The 16,823-nt window shown below is 30.4% G+C and overlaps 1 protein-coding gene across 3 annotated transcripts in view; it reads left to right on the top strand.

The window, feature by feature from the left end:
* LOC143079686 (leucine-rich repeat serine/threonine-protein kinase 2-like) overlaps positions 1–16,823 on the top strand; it is an 83,945-nt gene that overhangs the window by 46,881 nt on the left and 20,241 nt on the right. For 2 of the 3 annotated variants that reach the window (XM_076255178.1, XM_076255197.1), the window contains 10 exons: positions 1,061–1,115; positions 1,375–1,506; positions 2,577–2,732; positions 3,153–3,265; positions 7,564–7,664; positions 8,036–8,136; positions 11,303–11,323; positions 14,166–14,237; positions 14,845–14,927; positions 15,455–15,582. In XM_076255178.1, coding sequence (XP_076111293.1) covers positions 1,061–1,115; positions 1,375–1,506; positions 2,577–2,732; positions 3,153–3,265; positions 7,564–7,664; positions 8,036–8,136; positions 11,303–11,323; positions 14,166–14,237; positions 14,845–14,927; positions 15,455–15,582 — 962 coding nt within the window. The remainder of the gene's footprint in view (positions 1–1,060; positions 1,116–1,374; positions 1,507–2,576; positions 2,733–3,152; positions 3,266–7,563; positions 7,665–8,035; positions 8,137–11,302; positions 11,324–14,165; positions 14,238–14,844; positions 14,928–15,454; positions 15,583–16,823) is intronic. The other variant, XM_076255187.1, reaches the window with a different exon arrangement.

Below are 16,823 nucleotides of genomic sequence, written 5' to 3'. Positions count from 1 at the left end.
AATAATTAACAAGGGAACATTTTTTGACAATTTTATTGTCCATTAGCTGCGACCAAAATCTTCCAATTGTTGCTGACGTGCCAGGAAGTAGTAACCTCCAATGATGGCAAGGTTGGAAGAGAAGCCTTGCAAAGTGGTAGGAACCATGAGAAGTTTGTCCAATTAGATACCAAGCCTTTAGAACAATGTCATGTATGATATAAAAGTAAAACGAACTCTAGTTACTTTGTAAACAATTTTATTTTTCTATATTTAGCTTATCTATTTATAACTCTGTATTGAAACTTTCACTTCTCATTGTTTCTCCCACCACGAAAACGTCAAATTCAATGTACCACTTTGAGTAATTCAGTAATTAATTTCTGTATAAAAAAAATGTCCTGATGAAGCATGCTTTTGCAGGCAAAATATGTAGATCATAGCAAATAAAATTGCAGACCATTTGAAGTGTTGTTGTCAATTTGGAGTAATAATCTTATTCTTGAATAATATTCTTATCTTATTCTTGAATAATATTCTTAAAATAAAAGGATATATATACCATTAGGGACCTTATTAACCCTTTTAAATAATGCTGAAAAGTTATAGAGAGCACTATTAGGATCCTGTAAGATGACATATTCAAACATTTCTTTCCTCTTTTTAATAAAAAATTTCCCTGACTAGTTGATTAATTTTTTAAAACATTATGTGGTCAGTTCTTTGTTTGTCAATTAAATTATTAGGAAAAATATTCTTGTTTTTCTATGAATTTACTGTAGTGACATCACAAAAAAAGAGTCAACCACTTCTAATGAGGTAAAAAGAAAGAAAAAAAATACATCTTTTCCCAGATTATTACAGTAGAAAGATTTAGTGTGGTTACATTATGGCCTTTCAAAATATATTAGAGAATAAGATCCACCACAGAATCTTGTGCCATAAGATATTTCTCAAATCTGGACAGTGGAAATTTAGAAATTTATAATGTATTGAAAGCACTTTTGTTTGATTGAAAGTAGAAGGTAATGAAATAACAAACTTAAATTTACTTATAATTTTTTTTTATTATTATTTATAGTTACAAGGTGAAGGGTCAGCCAGTAATGGGACAAATGGTTCCAGCTAGTTATGTGGTATGTTTGTTTTTATCCTTAGAATATATGTGAAAAATCTTTTAATGATTTTAAAACATTAACTATAGTAGGCAATAGGTAAAAATAAGAAAAAAAAACTTCTTTAGTAGTCTTGACTTGCATCCTTCTATAATAGCTTTCTAAATTTGGTTTTGCAGTGTAGTCTTTCATTGTACACAAAGCTGATTGTCTGAAATTGGTTTTGCAAGAGTCTTTTAATGAAGTAGCTTGTAGTTTAAATATGACAAATTTATTACAGAAACTCTCTGACAAGCTTGCAGAAGAGGCCAAAATACTGTTGAAGAAATCTTATCCAATTATATCACACAACCAATTACTAAAGATTGTAAAACAATCATCTATAGACTTAGATGAAGAAGAACTAATACAGGTATTCTATGATTTAGATAAAATGTGACAGAATTGTATAAACTAAAACAAAAGAATTGTTGTGAAGTAGTTATAGAAATAAAATACAAAGATAAAGATTTTAATGTTACAACCATGAGGTTTTTAAAAGTATAACTATTGAAACCGGACACACACAAACTAATAAAAGAAAAAAAGATCGAAAACAATTTCTCAGTATTTTGACCTTATAGGTCAATATATTATGGAATATAGTGACCAATAGAATGGAAAGGGGGAACAGATTTATCATTAAATGAGGACAGAAGAACCATTGGACCCCAAATGATATAATAAGTGTTGTCTCTATAAGCTTTGTGGACAAAGGATATAACATAGAGAATAATACATGGCAAAATCCATATCATATGTCATATCATCCCGAGACACCAATATCAGCCCAAGGGCCTTTATATGCTTTATACGCCTTATCATATATTTCAACAGGAGAGTATTATATTAACTAAAGGCCCTTGGGCTGATATTGGTGTCTCTGGATGATCCGACATATGATACGGATTTTGCCATGTTTTATACGCTTTATCATATATTTCAACAGGAGAGTATTATATTATATGAACTGTTTTCTGATCCATAGCACTGGATTACCTTCAGTTCTTCTTTTGTCTTGTTTTAAAAGCCTTAAAAGAAATGCTTAGTTACTTATCCAAAGCACCTGGGTTTCCTCACAATTTGCGTGCTGAATTAAAAATATTTTGTTTATTATTGTATTCTTTTGTGTGTTTTGTATTAAGTGTTAAGTAGGGGTGTGATAAAGGGTAGGGTTTGATAAAAGTAGGGGTGTGATAAAGGGTGCGCATCAAAGTTGCGCGATATGGAGTAAACAGCAGGCTATTTATCAAATATTCAAAACTACTGTATTTACTACTAAACATATGATAAAAGGAATTAAATCATTTCATACCTTATTTCTTTATTTTTATATGATACACTTTTACAATAATTTGTACCGAATAAAAGACTTAATTTGTTAAATGATTTTTAGAATTATTGATGTGCTTTACCTATTTTATTTTTTAAAATTTAAATCAGGCTATCAGGTTCCTGCATGAGTTTGGCATTCTGTTGCACTATGAAGATGCCTCACTACAGTTGAAGGACCTGCATTTCATAGACCCAGGTTGGTTATGTAGAATGATGGCCCAAGTTATTACAGTCAGACAGATTAATCCATTCATAAAAAATGGGGTAAGTTAGTAAAGAAGGAGATTCCAATTTTTACTGGAAAGGTATTTTCTCAAGATTTAACTTAAACATATAACAATCATGTTACCAAAATACAACATATTTTATAAATAGAGCTGAACACATTGAAATATCACTCAAAAGTGGTGTTGTTATCAGAAATATATGCCCACTATGCACTTACAGAGTAGGGGCTATATTGCAATCTACTTAAGATTGTAGGTCTGACAAAAATATGTCTGTCACATTTTCCTGAGGTACTACTCAAAGAACATTTGAAAAAAGTTTTACCTTACATTGAAAAACTGCTTTCACAATATTATTCCTCATAAACTCCTTTAAGCTTTTGCAATGTAATATTATAACCCTGATGATTCCCTAATTTGACAGCAATAACACTCTCTATGGTATTGCTTTTTTCAGATATTGAGAAAAACCGATACAAAGATATTGTTTACTGGTAAAAAGGTAGACAAAGATCAGCCTTTTATATATCCACCTGAACTGATTCCACAGTACCTGAAGTTACTAGAAAAGTATGTGTTATTGAATCTTACTGTGGATTCATTTATTTTTCGCGGATACCAATTTCCTTGGACTAAGGAAAATTGTATTTTCATGCATATTTGAAGTCAGGGTTTACCCAAGTTTGCAAATGAGCATATAGAAAATTTGTACTAAGGGCTATTCCAGAAAAAAATGTATGGAGGGGTTGGAAGGCAGTTTTAGTCAGCACCCGCCGCCCGGACAATTGTAATTGAGAATATAGTGCATTATAGTGTGAAAAGTTGCTTTGATACCCATCACCCATGTATTATTAATATATTGTGCCTTCCAACCCCCCCATACATTTTTTTCTGGAATAGCCCTAAGGTGATCATTTGAGTCACTGAAAATTGATATCCCACAAATAATAATGAATCCACAGTATCTGAATTAATTCCACATTATTTGTTGTTACTAGAAATTAAAAGTATGTGTTTGATATTATTCCAGTTGTTTTTAGCTCACCTGGCCCGAAGGACCAAGTGAGCTTTTCTCATCACTTTGCGTCCTGCGTCCGACCTCGTCGTCTTTGTCCGTTGTCGATTACTTTTACAAAAATCTTCTCCTCTGAAACTACTGGGCCAAATTAAACCAAACTTGGCCACAATCATCATTGGGGTAACTAGTTTTAAAAATATGTCCAATGACCCTGCCAACCAACCAAGATGGCCGCCATGGCTAAAAATAGAACATAGGAATAAAATATAGATTTTGGCTTATATCTCTGAAACCAAAGCATTTACAGCAAAGCTGACATGGGGGTAAAATTGTTGATCAGGTCAAGATCTATCTGCTCTGTAATTTTCAGATGAATCAGACAACCCATTGTTGGCTTGCTGCCTCTAAATTGGTAATTTTTAGGAAATTTTGCTGTTTTTGGTTATTATCTTGAATATTATTATAGATAGATGTAAACTGTGAACAGCAATAATGTTCAGCAAAGTAAGATCTACAAATAAGTCAACATGACCAAAATAGTCAATTGACCCCTTAAGGAGTTATTGTCCTTTATAGTTAATTTTTCGTAAATTTTTGTAATCTTTTACAAAAATCTTCTCCTCTGAAACTACTAAGACAAAATGTAACCAAACTTGTACACAATCATCATAAGAGTATCTAGTTTATAAAATGTGTCTGATGACCCTGCCTTTGAACCAAGATGGCAGACATGGCTAAAAATAGTACATAGGGTAAAATTCAGTTTTTGGTTTATATCTCTGAAACTGAAGCAAATCTGACTGGTGGCAAAAATGTTCATCAGATTTAGATATATCTGCCCTGAAATTTTCAGACAAATCTGACAACCAGTTGTTTGGTTGCTGCCCCTGAGTAAGTAATTTTATGGAAATTTTGCAGTTTTTTGCTATTATCCTAGATATTATTATAGTATCTAATGATATCTTATACTATAAATTATGATTTTAACCTTATTTTACGTGATTTCCAAAGCATCAGTAAATACTGAGAAAATTATTGATGTAGACACTTAATCTTCTGTCTTTTATATTCTTTATGGGTTTTGTTTATCAACTGTCAAATGTATAAAGTTACAGTATTACTGGTTTCATGCACAATATGTTTCTGGAAGGAGCCTTAAGGAGGCTTAAAATCAAAAGTTTGGACAGCCAAATATAATATATTGTAATGAAAACCGAGCAGTCAGGCTTTGGTGTTAAACTATAAATGTGTAACCTTTAGTGTGTTGCTATAAGAATGTGTTTTATAACAATGTATAAGTATATATGAACTAAAGTTATAACTGGCGACCCTTCTTTGGTAGGGTGGTACTCTGGTATCGTGGTACTTTGCGGTATTCCGGTAGATCTAAGGTTGTTTCTGTATAGGTTTTGTGGTACTTAGTGGTCTTCTGGTAGATCTTAGTTTGGTTCTGTTTAGGTTTTTGTAAGAATAACAGACTCATAAAATAAAAAATCAACTTGTATTAACTTTAAGATGCGTTAAATATCTACAATTCATACAAATAGTATATAACTTAACAGTATTCTAGTCTAACAAATAAATACCTTACTTTATTAGAATATCATAAAGAAAATGGATAGAGGAAATATAAATACCTCGAAAGTTTAGTTTGGTTATCGGCAAATGGTAAATCAAATTCCATGTCAAAAGATAATGTTTCTCTCAAGAAGTTATTCTCTAAATGCATCTTGTTAAGGAATTAACAAGCCCACATTATACGGAAGTAGTCTGGTTACTACTTAGTCTGGTGAATGGTTTTGGTACATGTATATGGGTGCTATAAACAGTTTCGTATAAAAAACTAGGGGTTATTCCCCAACTAAAAATAGGCATGGAGGGAAGTCCCTTTTTATCAACATAATTGGTGAAAAAGTATCATGTTTTTATGCCCCACCTACGATAGTAGAGGGGCATTATGTTTTCTGGTCTGTGCCTCCGTTCGTCCGTCCGCTTCAGGTTAAAGTTTTTGGTCAAGGTAGTTTTTGAAGAAGTTGAAGTCCAATCAACTTGAAATTTAGTACACTTGTTCCCCGTGATATGATCTTTCTAATTTTAATGCCAAATTATAGTTTTGACCCCAATTTCATGGTCCACTGAACATAGAAAATGATAGTGCGAAGTTCAGGTTAAAGTTTTTGGTCAAGGTAGTTTTTGATGAAGTTAAAGTTACATCAACTTGAAACTTAGTACACATGTTCCCTATGATATGATCTTTCTAATTTTAATTCCAAATAAAAGTTTTGACCCCAATTTCACGGTCCACTGAACATAGAAAATGATAGTGCGAGTGGGGCATTCGTGTACAATGGACACATTCTTGTTTGTATTTGGTTGTAAAAATATGTTAATTAACTTCAATTAAAGCAGGTTGAATGATTAAAATAATTTAAAAAATTAGATTAAATATACATGTTTTGAGTGGAGACAACACTGTAAACTGTCTGTTTTTTTGGCAGTGAAAATTGAAAACTTATTTGCAGCCACTGTAGCTCTTTTTGGAGCAGGCGAACGCACACTGAAGCATGAATTTTTTGAAAGACCAGGTAAAAATCTATGAAATTCATACAATTTTGATTATGAAAAATGTGCAGGTATCATGTCTTCAGGGGGGTGCACATGACCTGATTTCAGGTTTTTTAAGCTTAAATTAGGCAATGTTTTTCCCAGTTTCTCTGGATAAAACTTTTTTATACTATTAAAAGTACACTTTTTTTTTATTCCATTATAAACTAGAGAGCACACTGATTCCAATGATATCTAGTTTTATACAAGTATCTTTATTAATCAGTCCACCACTAAGGGTCACTTATACATGGTCCCTCAAAATATGACGTCATAGAAAAAAACTGTTGATTGCACCCTATATTTAAATCGCTTGGAATTAGCGTGTGTAACTTGCCCAGGGTAAAGTCGTACTGAAGTCTTATCTGTTTTCTCCACCGTATTTAGACTTAGCTAAACCGTTTACCAAAATGGTTTACCAATTACCGAAAAGGTTTACCATTTACCATTTTGGCTTACCATTTACCTAAATTACCAAATCCTAATCCGACGTCATAACAAAAATTGGTTATGACGTCATTGTGTTGTACGTCATTTGAAGTAAACAATTCACAGGTGTTTTGATTGTAAAAACATAGACAAGAATAATAAAAAGTTAACAAACATGGTTATACAAGAAATATATAATAAGAACAGTCAATTAATGGTAAGGTTTAAACAACATCATCACACAATTTTAGGGAAAACAAGTTCCATTTCAAGGGACCCCCATTTCGTTACAATATCATATAAAAATGTCAAAACCAAAAAGGGGATCAAAAATGCCCAAAATTGCCCAAGGTTAACTATTTCTGCCTTTGCTTTAGTACAAAGTGAATGTAATAACATTATGACATAAATTTCTTTAATACCTTTATATGGTTAAAAGTGTGAAAATGTCATTAATAAAAAAAAGTCAAAAACTGAAAATGTTCAAATTAAAGGTGTAATGTAGTATCAAGGTGCACAAAAATTTCATAAGTAGAATTATTTCCTTGGAAAATTATTTAAATGTTAAATTTGTTTTAATGCACAAGTCATAATTAAAGATATAATATTGACTCTGTCCAGCAAAAATTATCAGCAAGACAACATTTTTGCCCACATGGTTTGCATTCAACAGGCTCCAAAGATCTTTAAGTAATTATCAAATCATTTCTGGTAACTTTTGGCTAAACATGAAAACTTTATTATTTGAATTTTCAAAAATTAATCTCTAAACAAAGTAGATTCTCTCTTGTAATAATCCATTTTTTGTATTTCATAGATTTGAGATTGCACTGCCACATTCTGACACAGAGCTAATGATTCCATGCTATTTACCTGACAAGAAACCAGTTCTCCATCTACCAGCACTACAGAAGCATGGTAATGTAACATCTAAATATCACTGTACAATTTAAACAAGATAGATGTGGCAATTTAATACTAATTTGTAATCATAAAACATAGGCAAAAAGTATAGCCAATTTCACCATTCACCAGCTGGTTTTATTTAGTATAAAGTTAAAATGAAGTTGTTTTTCATTCACCTGTAAAATATTCTTATTAGAAATGAAAGATAATGCTAAATTTAACAAGTAGCTCTGAAGAATTAACTCTAACTACTATATGTTAGTAAAATAATTGTCGATCAGATTTCTCAAAAATCAAAAAGTCAGTGCTAGATTATATTTCCCCTTTTTCAGTCAACAATTTATAGCTTATAAGAATAAATAAATGACTTTTTTACTTCACAGAAAAGATATGCAGGTATTACATTATGCCATATGTACAACTGGGACTTTGGCCAAGACTAATTACAAGGCTGATAACATTCTCAACCAGCTTTTTGACAAAGGTAATAAAATTTCTTATGTTGATATGGTGTCATATAAACTTGCATTTGTAATAGCACACATACCACCCTAAAGTAGGTAGATACATTTTGTATTAGATAAATTTGGAGTTTTTGAAGTTGATAGATGTGGAAATTTTACTCTGAAATTTATTACTCCTTTATTTTTCTCCATGAATTTTGTTGGTTAGTGAAAAATAATGACCTAAGCTATAGTTTTGTGCTTGTTTCATGTAATTACTGTGAAGAAAAAACGTGATATTTCACTGTACTGTGATTGTTTATTTCCTGACTTCCATCACTCTCATCTGATTTTGAAGACAAGACATTTCTAACTTCTAGTCTTAATAAACCATTTTAAATGAGAAAAAAACAAACAGTGTAAATGAGTTTAGTAGCAATAATAAATTAGAAATTTTTCTGTCCAGAGAAACAAAAATTCATGAATATCCTTTTCCATATATAAAAAAATATATTTTTAGCTCACCTGGCCCAAAGGGCCAAGTGAGCTTTTCTCATCACTTGGCGTCCGTCGTCGTCGTTGTCGTCATCGTCCGTTGTCGTTAACTTTTACAAAAATCTTGTCTTCTGAAACTACTTGGCCAAATTTAACCAAAATTGGCCACAGTCATCATTGGGGTATTTAGTTTAAAAATTGTGTCCGGTGACGCCATTGCTAAAAATAGAACATAGGGGGTAAAATGTGGATTTTAGCTTATAACTCTGAAACCAAAGCATTTAGAGCAAATCTGACTGGGTAAAATTGTTGATCAGGTCAAGATCTATCTGCCCTGATATTTTCAGATGGATCGGACAACCCGCTGTTGTCTTGCTGCCTCTGAATTGGTAATTTTAAGGAAATTTTGCTGTTTTTGGTTATTATCTTGAATATTATTATAGATAGAGGTAAACTGTAAACAACAATAATGTTCAGAAAAGTCAGATCTACAAATAATCAAAATGACCAAATTAATCAGTTGACCCCTTAAGGAGTTATTGCCTTTTATAGTCATTTTTTACAAATTTTTCGTAAAATTTTGTAATCTTTTACGAAAATCTTCTCCTCTTAAACTACTGAGCCAAATTTAACCAAACTTAGCCACAATCATTATTATGGTACAGTGGATTCCACTTAATTGCATACCACTTAATAGCATAATTTGGTTAATTGCATACTTTTCTCCTGCACAAAACCATTTCTCATTCATCTAATGTTAAATTGTTCGGTAATATGCATAGCCCCACAAGTGGCATTTGGTTAATTGCATAGAAAATAATCGCCAGCTAGATATGCTAAGTTAAACTGACGAGATTTTTTGACCGGAAACAGCAATTTGGTAAGTATATTTTTCTTGAATGCATCATAATTTTTGATATTATTTCACATTTACTTCTGTGTTATTTAAATAAAGTTTTAAAACAGTTTCTTTCGTGTTTTTATGATTATAAAAAAGGCCTCAATGTGTACACAGGTAAAGTTTCCCATAATCTATTTTTAGCCTCGAGGTCATAAAAATGTCAATCAGCTGATTGTTGTAAAAACACAACCATTTTATGATCTTCTTTCTCAAAAGGTGTTTATTATTGATTGGATTTCAAACATTGTTCATAGATTACATTTTGGGTGTTTTAAAACAATAACGCCTGCTAATTATCGATCATTATCCTATGTGCAATCTCGTAATTTGGCTTGGGGTGATCTACATTTTTGTTAAATATTACAGGGCATTTATATATGGTGAACAATTTCATACATGAATCTTTCATTTTTAATATTTTTCGAAAAGAACATTAACCTAAAATTATTATATTTTCTCACTTTCAACACTCGTGTCCAGCAAATAACCCCTGCGGGGCCCCATTACCTGTTAACTGCTTTGCATATACGAAACTAACGAGGTTAAAGTAACAGTGTTACATCACTGTGCAATCGGTAAATACTGCATATTAAAGGCAGTTCATTACACATTTATTGTATCAAATGATTATAAACTGTGTAGCATTGTTCAACAGTTTGTTTTAATCAAAGCGTAACAATATAATTTGTACATCCAGGTCATAGAAACAAATCTATTTTTAGAACAATTTTAATTTCGTATCTCAGGTAAAGGAAAAGTCGGCACATAAATAAACTAAAACTAAATGTGTTTATAAACTTTATTGAAAGAATAAACAATGAAATAAAATGCATAACACTAGACAAATAACTTTTATTAGAATAATCATTCAATATGTTGTAAGTGGATTATGGACGTTCATCTTTCTTCAGGATTTCCTTTACTGATCTACACTATCTATGTTATTTGACTCTGTATTTTGGCATTTCGGATATAAGCATACTCCGCTTTATTGCATAATTTCGTCTGACAAATAGGCTATGCAAATAACCGGAATGTACTGTATCTAGTTTTAAAAATGTGTGCAGTGACCCAGCCAACCAACCAAGATGGCCGCCATGGCTAAAAATAGAACAATGGGGTAAAATGTAGATTTTGGCTTATAACTCTGAAACCAAAGCATTTAGAGCAATCTGACATGTCGTAAAATTGTTGATCAGGTCAAAATCTATCTGCCCTGAAATTTTCGGATGAATTGGACAACCAATTGTTTGGTTGCTGCCCCGGAATTGGTAATTTTAAGGAAATTTTGCCGTTTTTGGTTATTATCTTGAATATTATTATAGATAGAGATTAACTGTAAACAGCATTAATGTTCAGCAAAGTAAGATCTAAAAATAAGTCAACATGTCTAAAATTGTCAGTTGACCCAGGAGTTATTGCCCTTTATAGTCATTTTTTTTACAATTTTCATTAATTTTGTAAATTTTTGTAAATTTTTCCAAATATTTTCCTCTGTAACTAAAGGGCCAAGTTTATTATAGATATAGAAAATTGTAAGTAGCTAGAATGTTCAGTAAAGTAAGTTCTACAAACACATCACCAAAACACAATTTTGTCATGAATCCATCTGTGTCCTTTGTTTGATATGCACATAGACCAAGGTAAGCGACACAGGCTCTTAAGAGCCTCTAGTTGAAATACAGTAACATGAATTCATAGATGTCCACATGGGTTCAGAGATATCAATTTATCATTCAATTTCCATAAACCTGAAGAAAGAACAATCATTTGCACTAGCATAAAATATAATATTTATCTGTAATTTTTAGTTATCAAGGTCTAAGATGAAGGTCAGTTACATGACATGTATAGTGTGCACATAGTATATAATGCATGGTTGAAGATACACATAGATGTATTATCATAGATTTATATAAATGTATTCTGGTTTTATATTTGTTTAACATTATACATATCATTGTTTTGCTTTACTCATGCATTTTTGTTTTGGTTTAATTTTTTTCCCAAAATATGCATTAGATTTTATTTTTATGCTTTAAGGGGGCTCGTGGTTAAATCTTCTTTTTTTTTAATACAGGATTTCGCTATATTTTTCTATAAACTTTATCTTATGCTTAAGGGCATACGATACAGTTTTGAACCTGTATTTACAAGTTGATGAAAATTTGCATATAGGCTATTTTTTACCTCATTAAATCAAATATGTAATAAAAAATATACCTTCATGTGCTACTTTTTGAGTAAAATGAGTTCGAAATTTTGTATATTTGCTCAAAATTCAGATTTGTGTCCGTATTTTCTTTTTCGAAAGAAAGACATAACTTTTTTGTTTTAAAAGATAAACACAAAATGGTTTTTGTTAAATAATCGGTAATTTCTGTATTTTATAAGTATCATTAAAAATTATGCAATTTTTATTCCAAAATAACTCTATCTGTATCAAACGTTCATGAATAGAGGAAAAAACGTCATTTTTTACTGCATGTTTATCAAAATTAAAAAAAATTGCGCTATTTACAGTTTTATAAAATTTGGGTCACATAATCTCCTTGCAAAATGAAACAAATCACTGTTTTAAAAAATAGGGGTCCATGCACTCGTTTTCAAATTAAATCAGTTTGAATGATAAAAATCAGTCGAAAAATGCATCTTTTCCCGATATGTCAGAGTTTGACGTCGTGAAAATAACATTTTACGTTAGCAACGTCATTACCTTCCCTGTAACTGTATCGTATGCCCTTAATAGAAAAAAAAAATTTTAAAAAATGGGGTAACCCTTCATTTAAGCTCACAATCTGCCATCGAAAGAAGCATACATTTTTGTAAAGGTAATTTTTTTTTGTTGAACTAATAGGAGAAAAAAAGGTAATATCGACATAAAAAAAGAACAGAAATCACTCAAATTTTACAATAGTTTAGTTTAAGTACATCTTATTTGAAAATAATAATCAAAAATATAGGTCACCGATGAGTTAAAAAAAGAAATTTCAATTTTAATGCAAAAGGGCATTTTTGCACAAAAGGGAGATAATTTAGAGCTTTTTCAATGATATATATATTTTAAAAGTCATCTGGGGCAAAAACGAATAAATTGTTTTGAATGATTTTTGTACCATATGATAATGTAACAACTAATAAAGTAATAAATAAAATTTGTCATGATAAAAGAAATGTTTATTTTTTTCTGAAATTTTTATACCCTTGAGCCTCCTTAATTGATGAAAGATTGCTTTTATAATTAACAATTATTAACATTTGTCTTGTTCATTATACTTTATGGATCAAAGAGGGCAAGTTATGTTGGTAGTTTTTGAGTAAAATTGAAGTTCAGTTTGAGATGTAGTTATAGAACATTTTTCTGTTGGTTTTTTTTTATTGATACATAGGTAGACTTTCATGTTTTTCATGGTGATCTTCAAATGAATATACATGTACACTTTTTCAGTATGTCTCATTCTTTACGAATTTCGAAATCAAAGAACAAACATGAAATTTTAACTCAACCTATGAAGACTGGGCAGTTAATCTTAATTTTAACATCATTAACAGCTATTAACAAATAATTAATTTGCATCTACTAAACTTAATCATAACAAAGGGCCTTAATTTTACCCAAAATGTAATTAATTGTTTCCTCCAAATAGTATAGAACCGGGGTATGCAAATTTAGCTGCTTTGGAATTTGATTTTGAAGGTCAAAATTATGGTACATACCTTTATTCTTCAAACAGAATAGTAAAACCTATTATCCTATTATTATTACATACTATTTTTTAATCATGTTATATATGATTTGCCACATAAAAGTTCTTAATGTTTGTTGGTGATTGTTTTTGAAAAGTGTCATTTCTTCATTTTGTAAACTTCCAAAAATAACTCTCGTGAAAATATTCCTATTAACTTCTTATTTATTTTTCTTCATAGAAATTAGTAAATGATATAGATTTTGAATCATTTTTATCATTTTTGTGGTAAGATTTTGGCCTGTACAACTAGTTTTCTTTTAGAGAGACTGTCTTTGCTTTTTCTCTTCCACAAAGGACTACAGTCAAGTAAAACCTTTTAACATTGTTTTTATTGGTACTGATATTGACTTTTGTTTTAAAAAGTAAAACATAGATAAACATATATTGCTATAAAATTAATGTGGTTATGAATATTCATAATCACCCATGTACATCTTGTTGTTACTGTTTATGGTACTATTATTTTGCCATTGCACAAAGTCATGGGGTCCCAAGACTGGTGATAATGCAAACTGTGGATACATTAAATGTTGGATACCAATTTTAATGCGTTTCATGGGTACAGGTTAACAACAAATTCAAATGTTAACCGAATTACAAATTTTCTATAGGCTTTGTAATACAGATAAACTACCAAAGGAAATATCTATCAAAACCCAAGTTTTCCTCAATCCTCTAAAATTGATACCCAAGAAAATAGATAAAAACATAGTAATATTTTTTATATTTTATAACTTGTACCAGTTTCCTTTGTTAAATCAGGTTTTGTAAGTTGAAAATATATTGATGAGACCCCTAGTGAATTTGAAAAGTAAAAATTCTAAGTAATTGTAATTTAAGTGTCTTTAAGTTGAATAGAATTATTTGAAGGACAAATGAAAACTTTATCAAAAACTTATTGTTTAGTTTATCTATCATATTTCAGCTGCTTTTGGAAGTTGATAAACAACCTGCCATTAATTATTGGAAGAAAGGAGTATGTAGTATCTGGTCAGAAGTAAGTATTTTAAATAGTTGTCTCAACAGTTTATTTAGAACTGATTCAGTTGCCATTAACATGTATTAATATGTGGTTTTGTAATTGAGGGCTTTGAAAACAAGATATAACTCACCTGAGGTACCTATAAAATCCACCAAACATGAACATTTATTAAAATTTTTAAAACTTTCAAAGAACCTTAAATAATTCTTATTTCTGGTTCTACTATTATTATTTGAGATTATATATGGATAACAGTATAGAAAATTTTGGCACCTTTTTGCCATTATAAGGAGGTTAGATATAGTGCTCAGTTTTAAAATTTGCATTTAGTAGATTATAGCGTACTTCATTCTGGTTATGAAAAAGGTGTTGCAAAATTAACCATTTTGAAGTTATAGTAACATTAGAATAAGGTTAAATTTTCTTCTGATGCATACTTTGTTTCAAAAAGGAATGTTGCACCTAAGTTTGAATAATTCTATTCCAAGGCAGTGGAGTATAAAAATGAGTTCAGAATTGCCTTACATCAAGATTGTGATAAGTTAAGTTGCATTCTATGGTACTTATTTACATTGATATACAACATGTATTGCATTAAAACACATGTTATGTTATGTTTCAGAATGCCTTCTACTTGGTAGAATTCCATAGTAATGAAAAAGAAGAAATCCAGGTGACAGTTCCCAATACATCTAATGGCGCTGGGTAAATAGATTTAAATATATTTCCATAAACCTGACAGAAAAGTCCCAAATTGCACAAATCTAGTAAAACATAGTAAATAAACTAGACTTGTGCAATTTTGCAATTTACATATTGTTCAGATGCTTCAATTTTTCTCAAGCATACCCTACAAAGGTTATCCCAAAAATATTGTTGTAGGGAACATTATTACCAGATACATTTTACCATCTTTTTCTGTTCCAAACATCTTATGACTGTCAACCATCAGCAAATTTCTTTTGGTAAGAAAAGTGAAAAATAAATCTGATTTGATCAAGCGGGTGCTTAATCTTATGAAACCAATAACAAGTGGATTTTTCATGTTTGAATATAAAAAGAAAGTTGGAAGTCAAACTTAAAAATGAAGGTTTTTTCTGCAATTCTTACATTCTTAGAAATTAACATAATCATACAGTTTTGGTTGCCTTAGCTTATGTTTTCCTATTTAAATTTCTTTTCTTATTCCATCAAAACTCTATGCAAATTTAAATTTTCATTTTATCTGATAGATTACTTGGACTGTTGGTAGATCATTTAGATGCTTTGATAGAAGAATGGTACCCTGGACTGACCACTGTAGACCCTTACCTTGGGAGAGAATTACTAGAGAAACTGGTACCATGTGTTGATTGTACAGGTACATACTGTAAAAGGAATTGTTACAGGGATGTGCTGCAGGGGACATAGAAATACTGGGCATTTGTCCGTCTGTCTGTCCAGTCTGTCTTAAAATTATGAAATATTAAATCATAGGATTTTATCACAAATGGTTTACACAATTTTGAAAATCACTGCCAATCAAAAAATTTTGAAAGAGTTATGACCCTCAGAAATTGCTTTGAATTTACTTTCAAGCCTTCATTTTTCTAAAATATTGATAGAGAGTTTCAATGAACCAAAATACAAAAGTTTTTTTGCACTTGGACAGATGATATATGGGTAAAGTGGGAGACATTTGAACTCTATTCTTTAATTATCTTTGCCTAACTTGTGATAATAGATTTAAAACTGACTAAAGATTTTTTTCATGTTATCAAATATTTATATTTTACAACTATTTATTTTGAAGCCCAATCAAAACATGTATTATAATTAAAATCACTTAATATTACATTTCTTGGTTGCTGTTTTGATTGATGAATGCAAGATTTATCAAGATTTTGTATATGTATAACTACAAAGTTTGTCAGGTTGCTGTCTCATTGATATATGTATATATATATATATATATATATATATATATATATATATATATATATATATATATATATATATATATATATATATATATATGAGTCTAAATTGAAAACTACGTTCAAACCTATGATTGCGTTGGATAAAAACCGCAATTTTTATACGTGTGCATGTAAAACAAATTTCGTTGTAGAAGGGTCTGAAAACAGCACAAACAACATTTTCCAAAAGACCAAAAAAGTGAAAAAGTATATTTAAACAAAACGCATTTGACTAACAGGTCGAACAACTGATGTTCTTTAACCCTGCTGACTGCCATTGGCGATTGCCAAATAAAATTGATCACAAGATGTAACAAAATGGATCTTAATATAAATTTAATACTAAACAGAATTTTTTTTTTTTTTTTTTTTTTTTTTTTTATATATAACTTGTGGCCACGATGTTATGCCACAAACATACGGTGTCAGTATTTTTTTAGTACACCAGATCCGGATTTCGACAATAAATGTCTCTTCAGTGATGTTAGGGATCGTAACGGTATTTGGAAGGCCATATAAAAAGTACTCTCATTTTCAGAAAAAGTACCCTCATTTTTAGATCAACTCTTGAATTTTAAGAGTCAATATAGGATGAACGGATCATATAAACCGGAGGGAAAATATGATACAAGCCCGAACGAAA

Source organism: Mytilus galloprovincialis, chromosome 1, assembly GCF_965363235.1.
Source record: "Mytilus galloprovincialis chromosome 1, xbMytGall1.hap1.1, whole genome shotgun sequence".
NCBI lineage: Eukaryota > Metazoa > Mollusca > Bivalvia > Mytilida > Mytilidae > Mytilus > Mytilus galloprovincialis.
The sequence above is the reverse complement of the archived record's forward strand: the minus strand, read 5'-3'. Positions and strand labels throughout refer to the sequence as shown.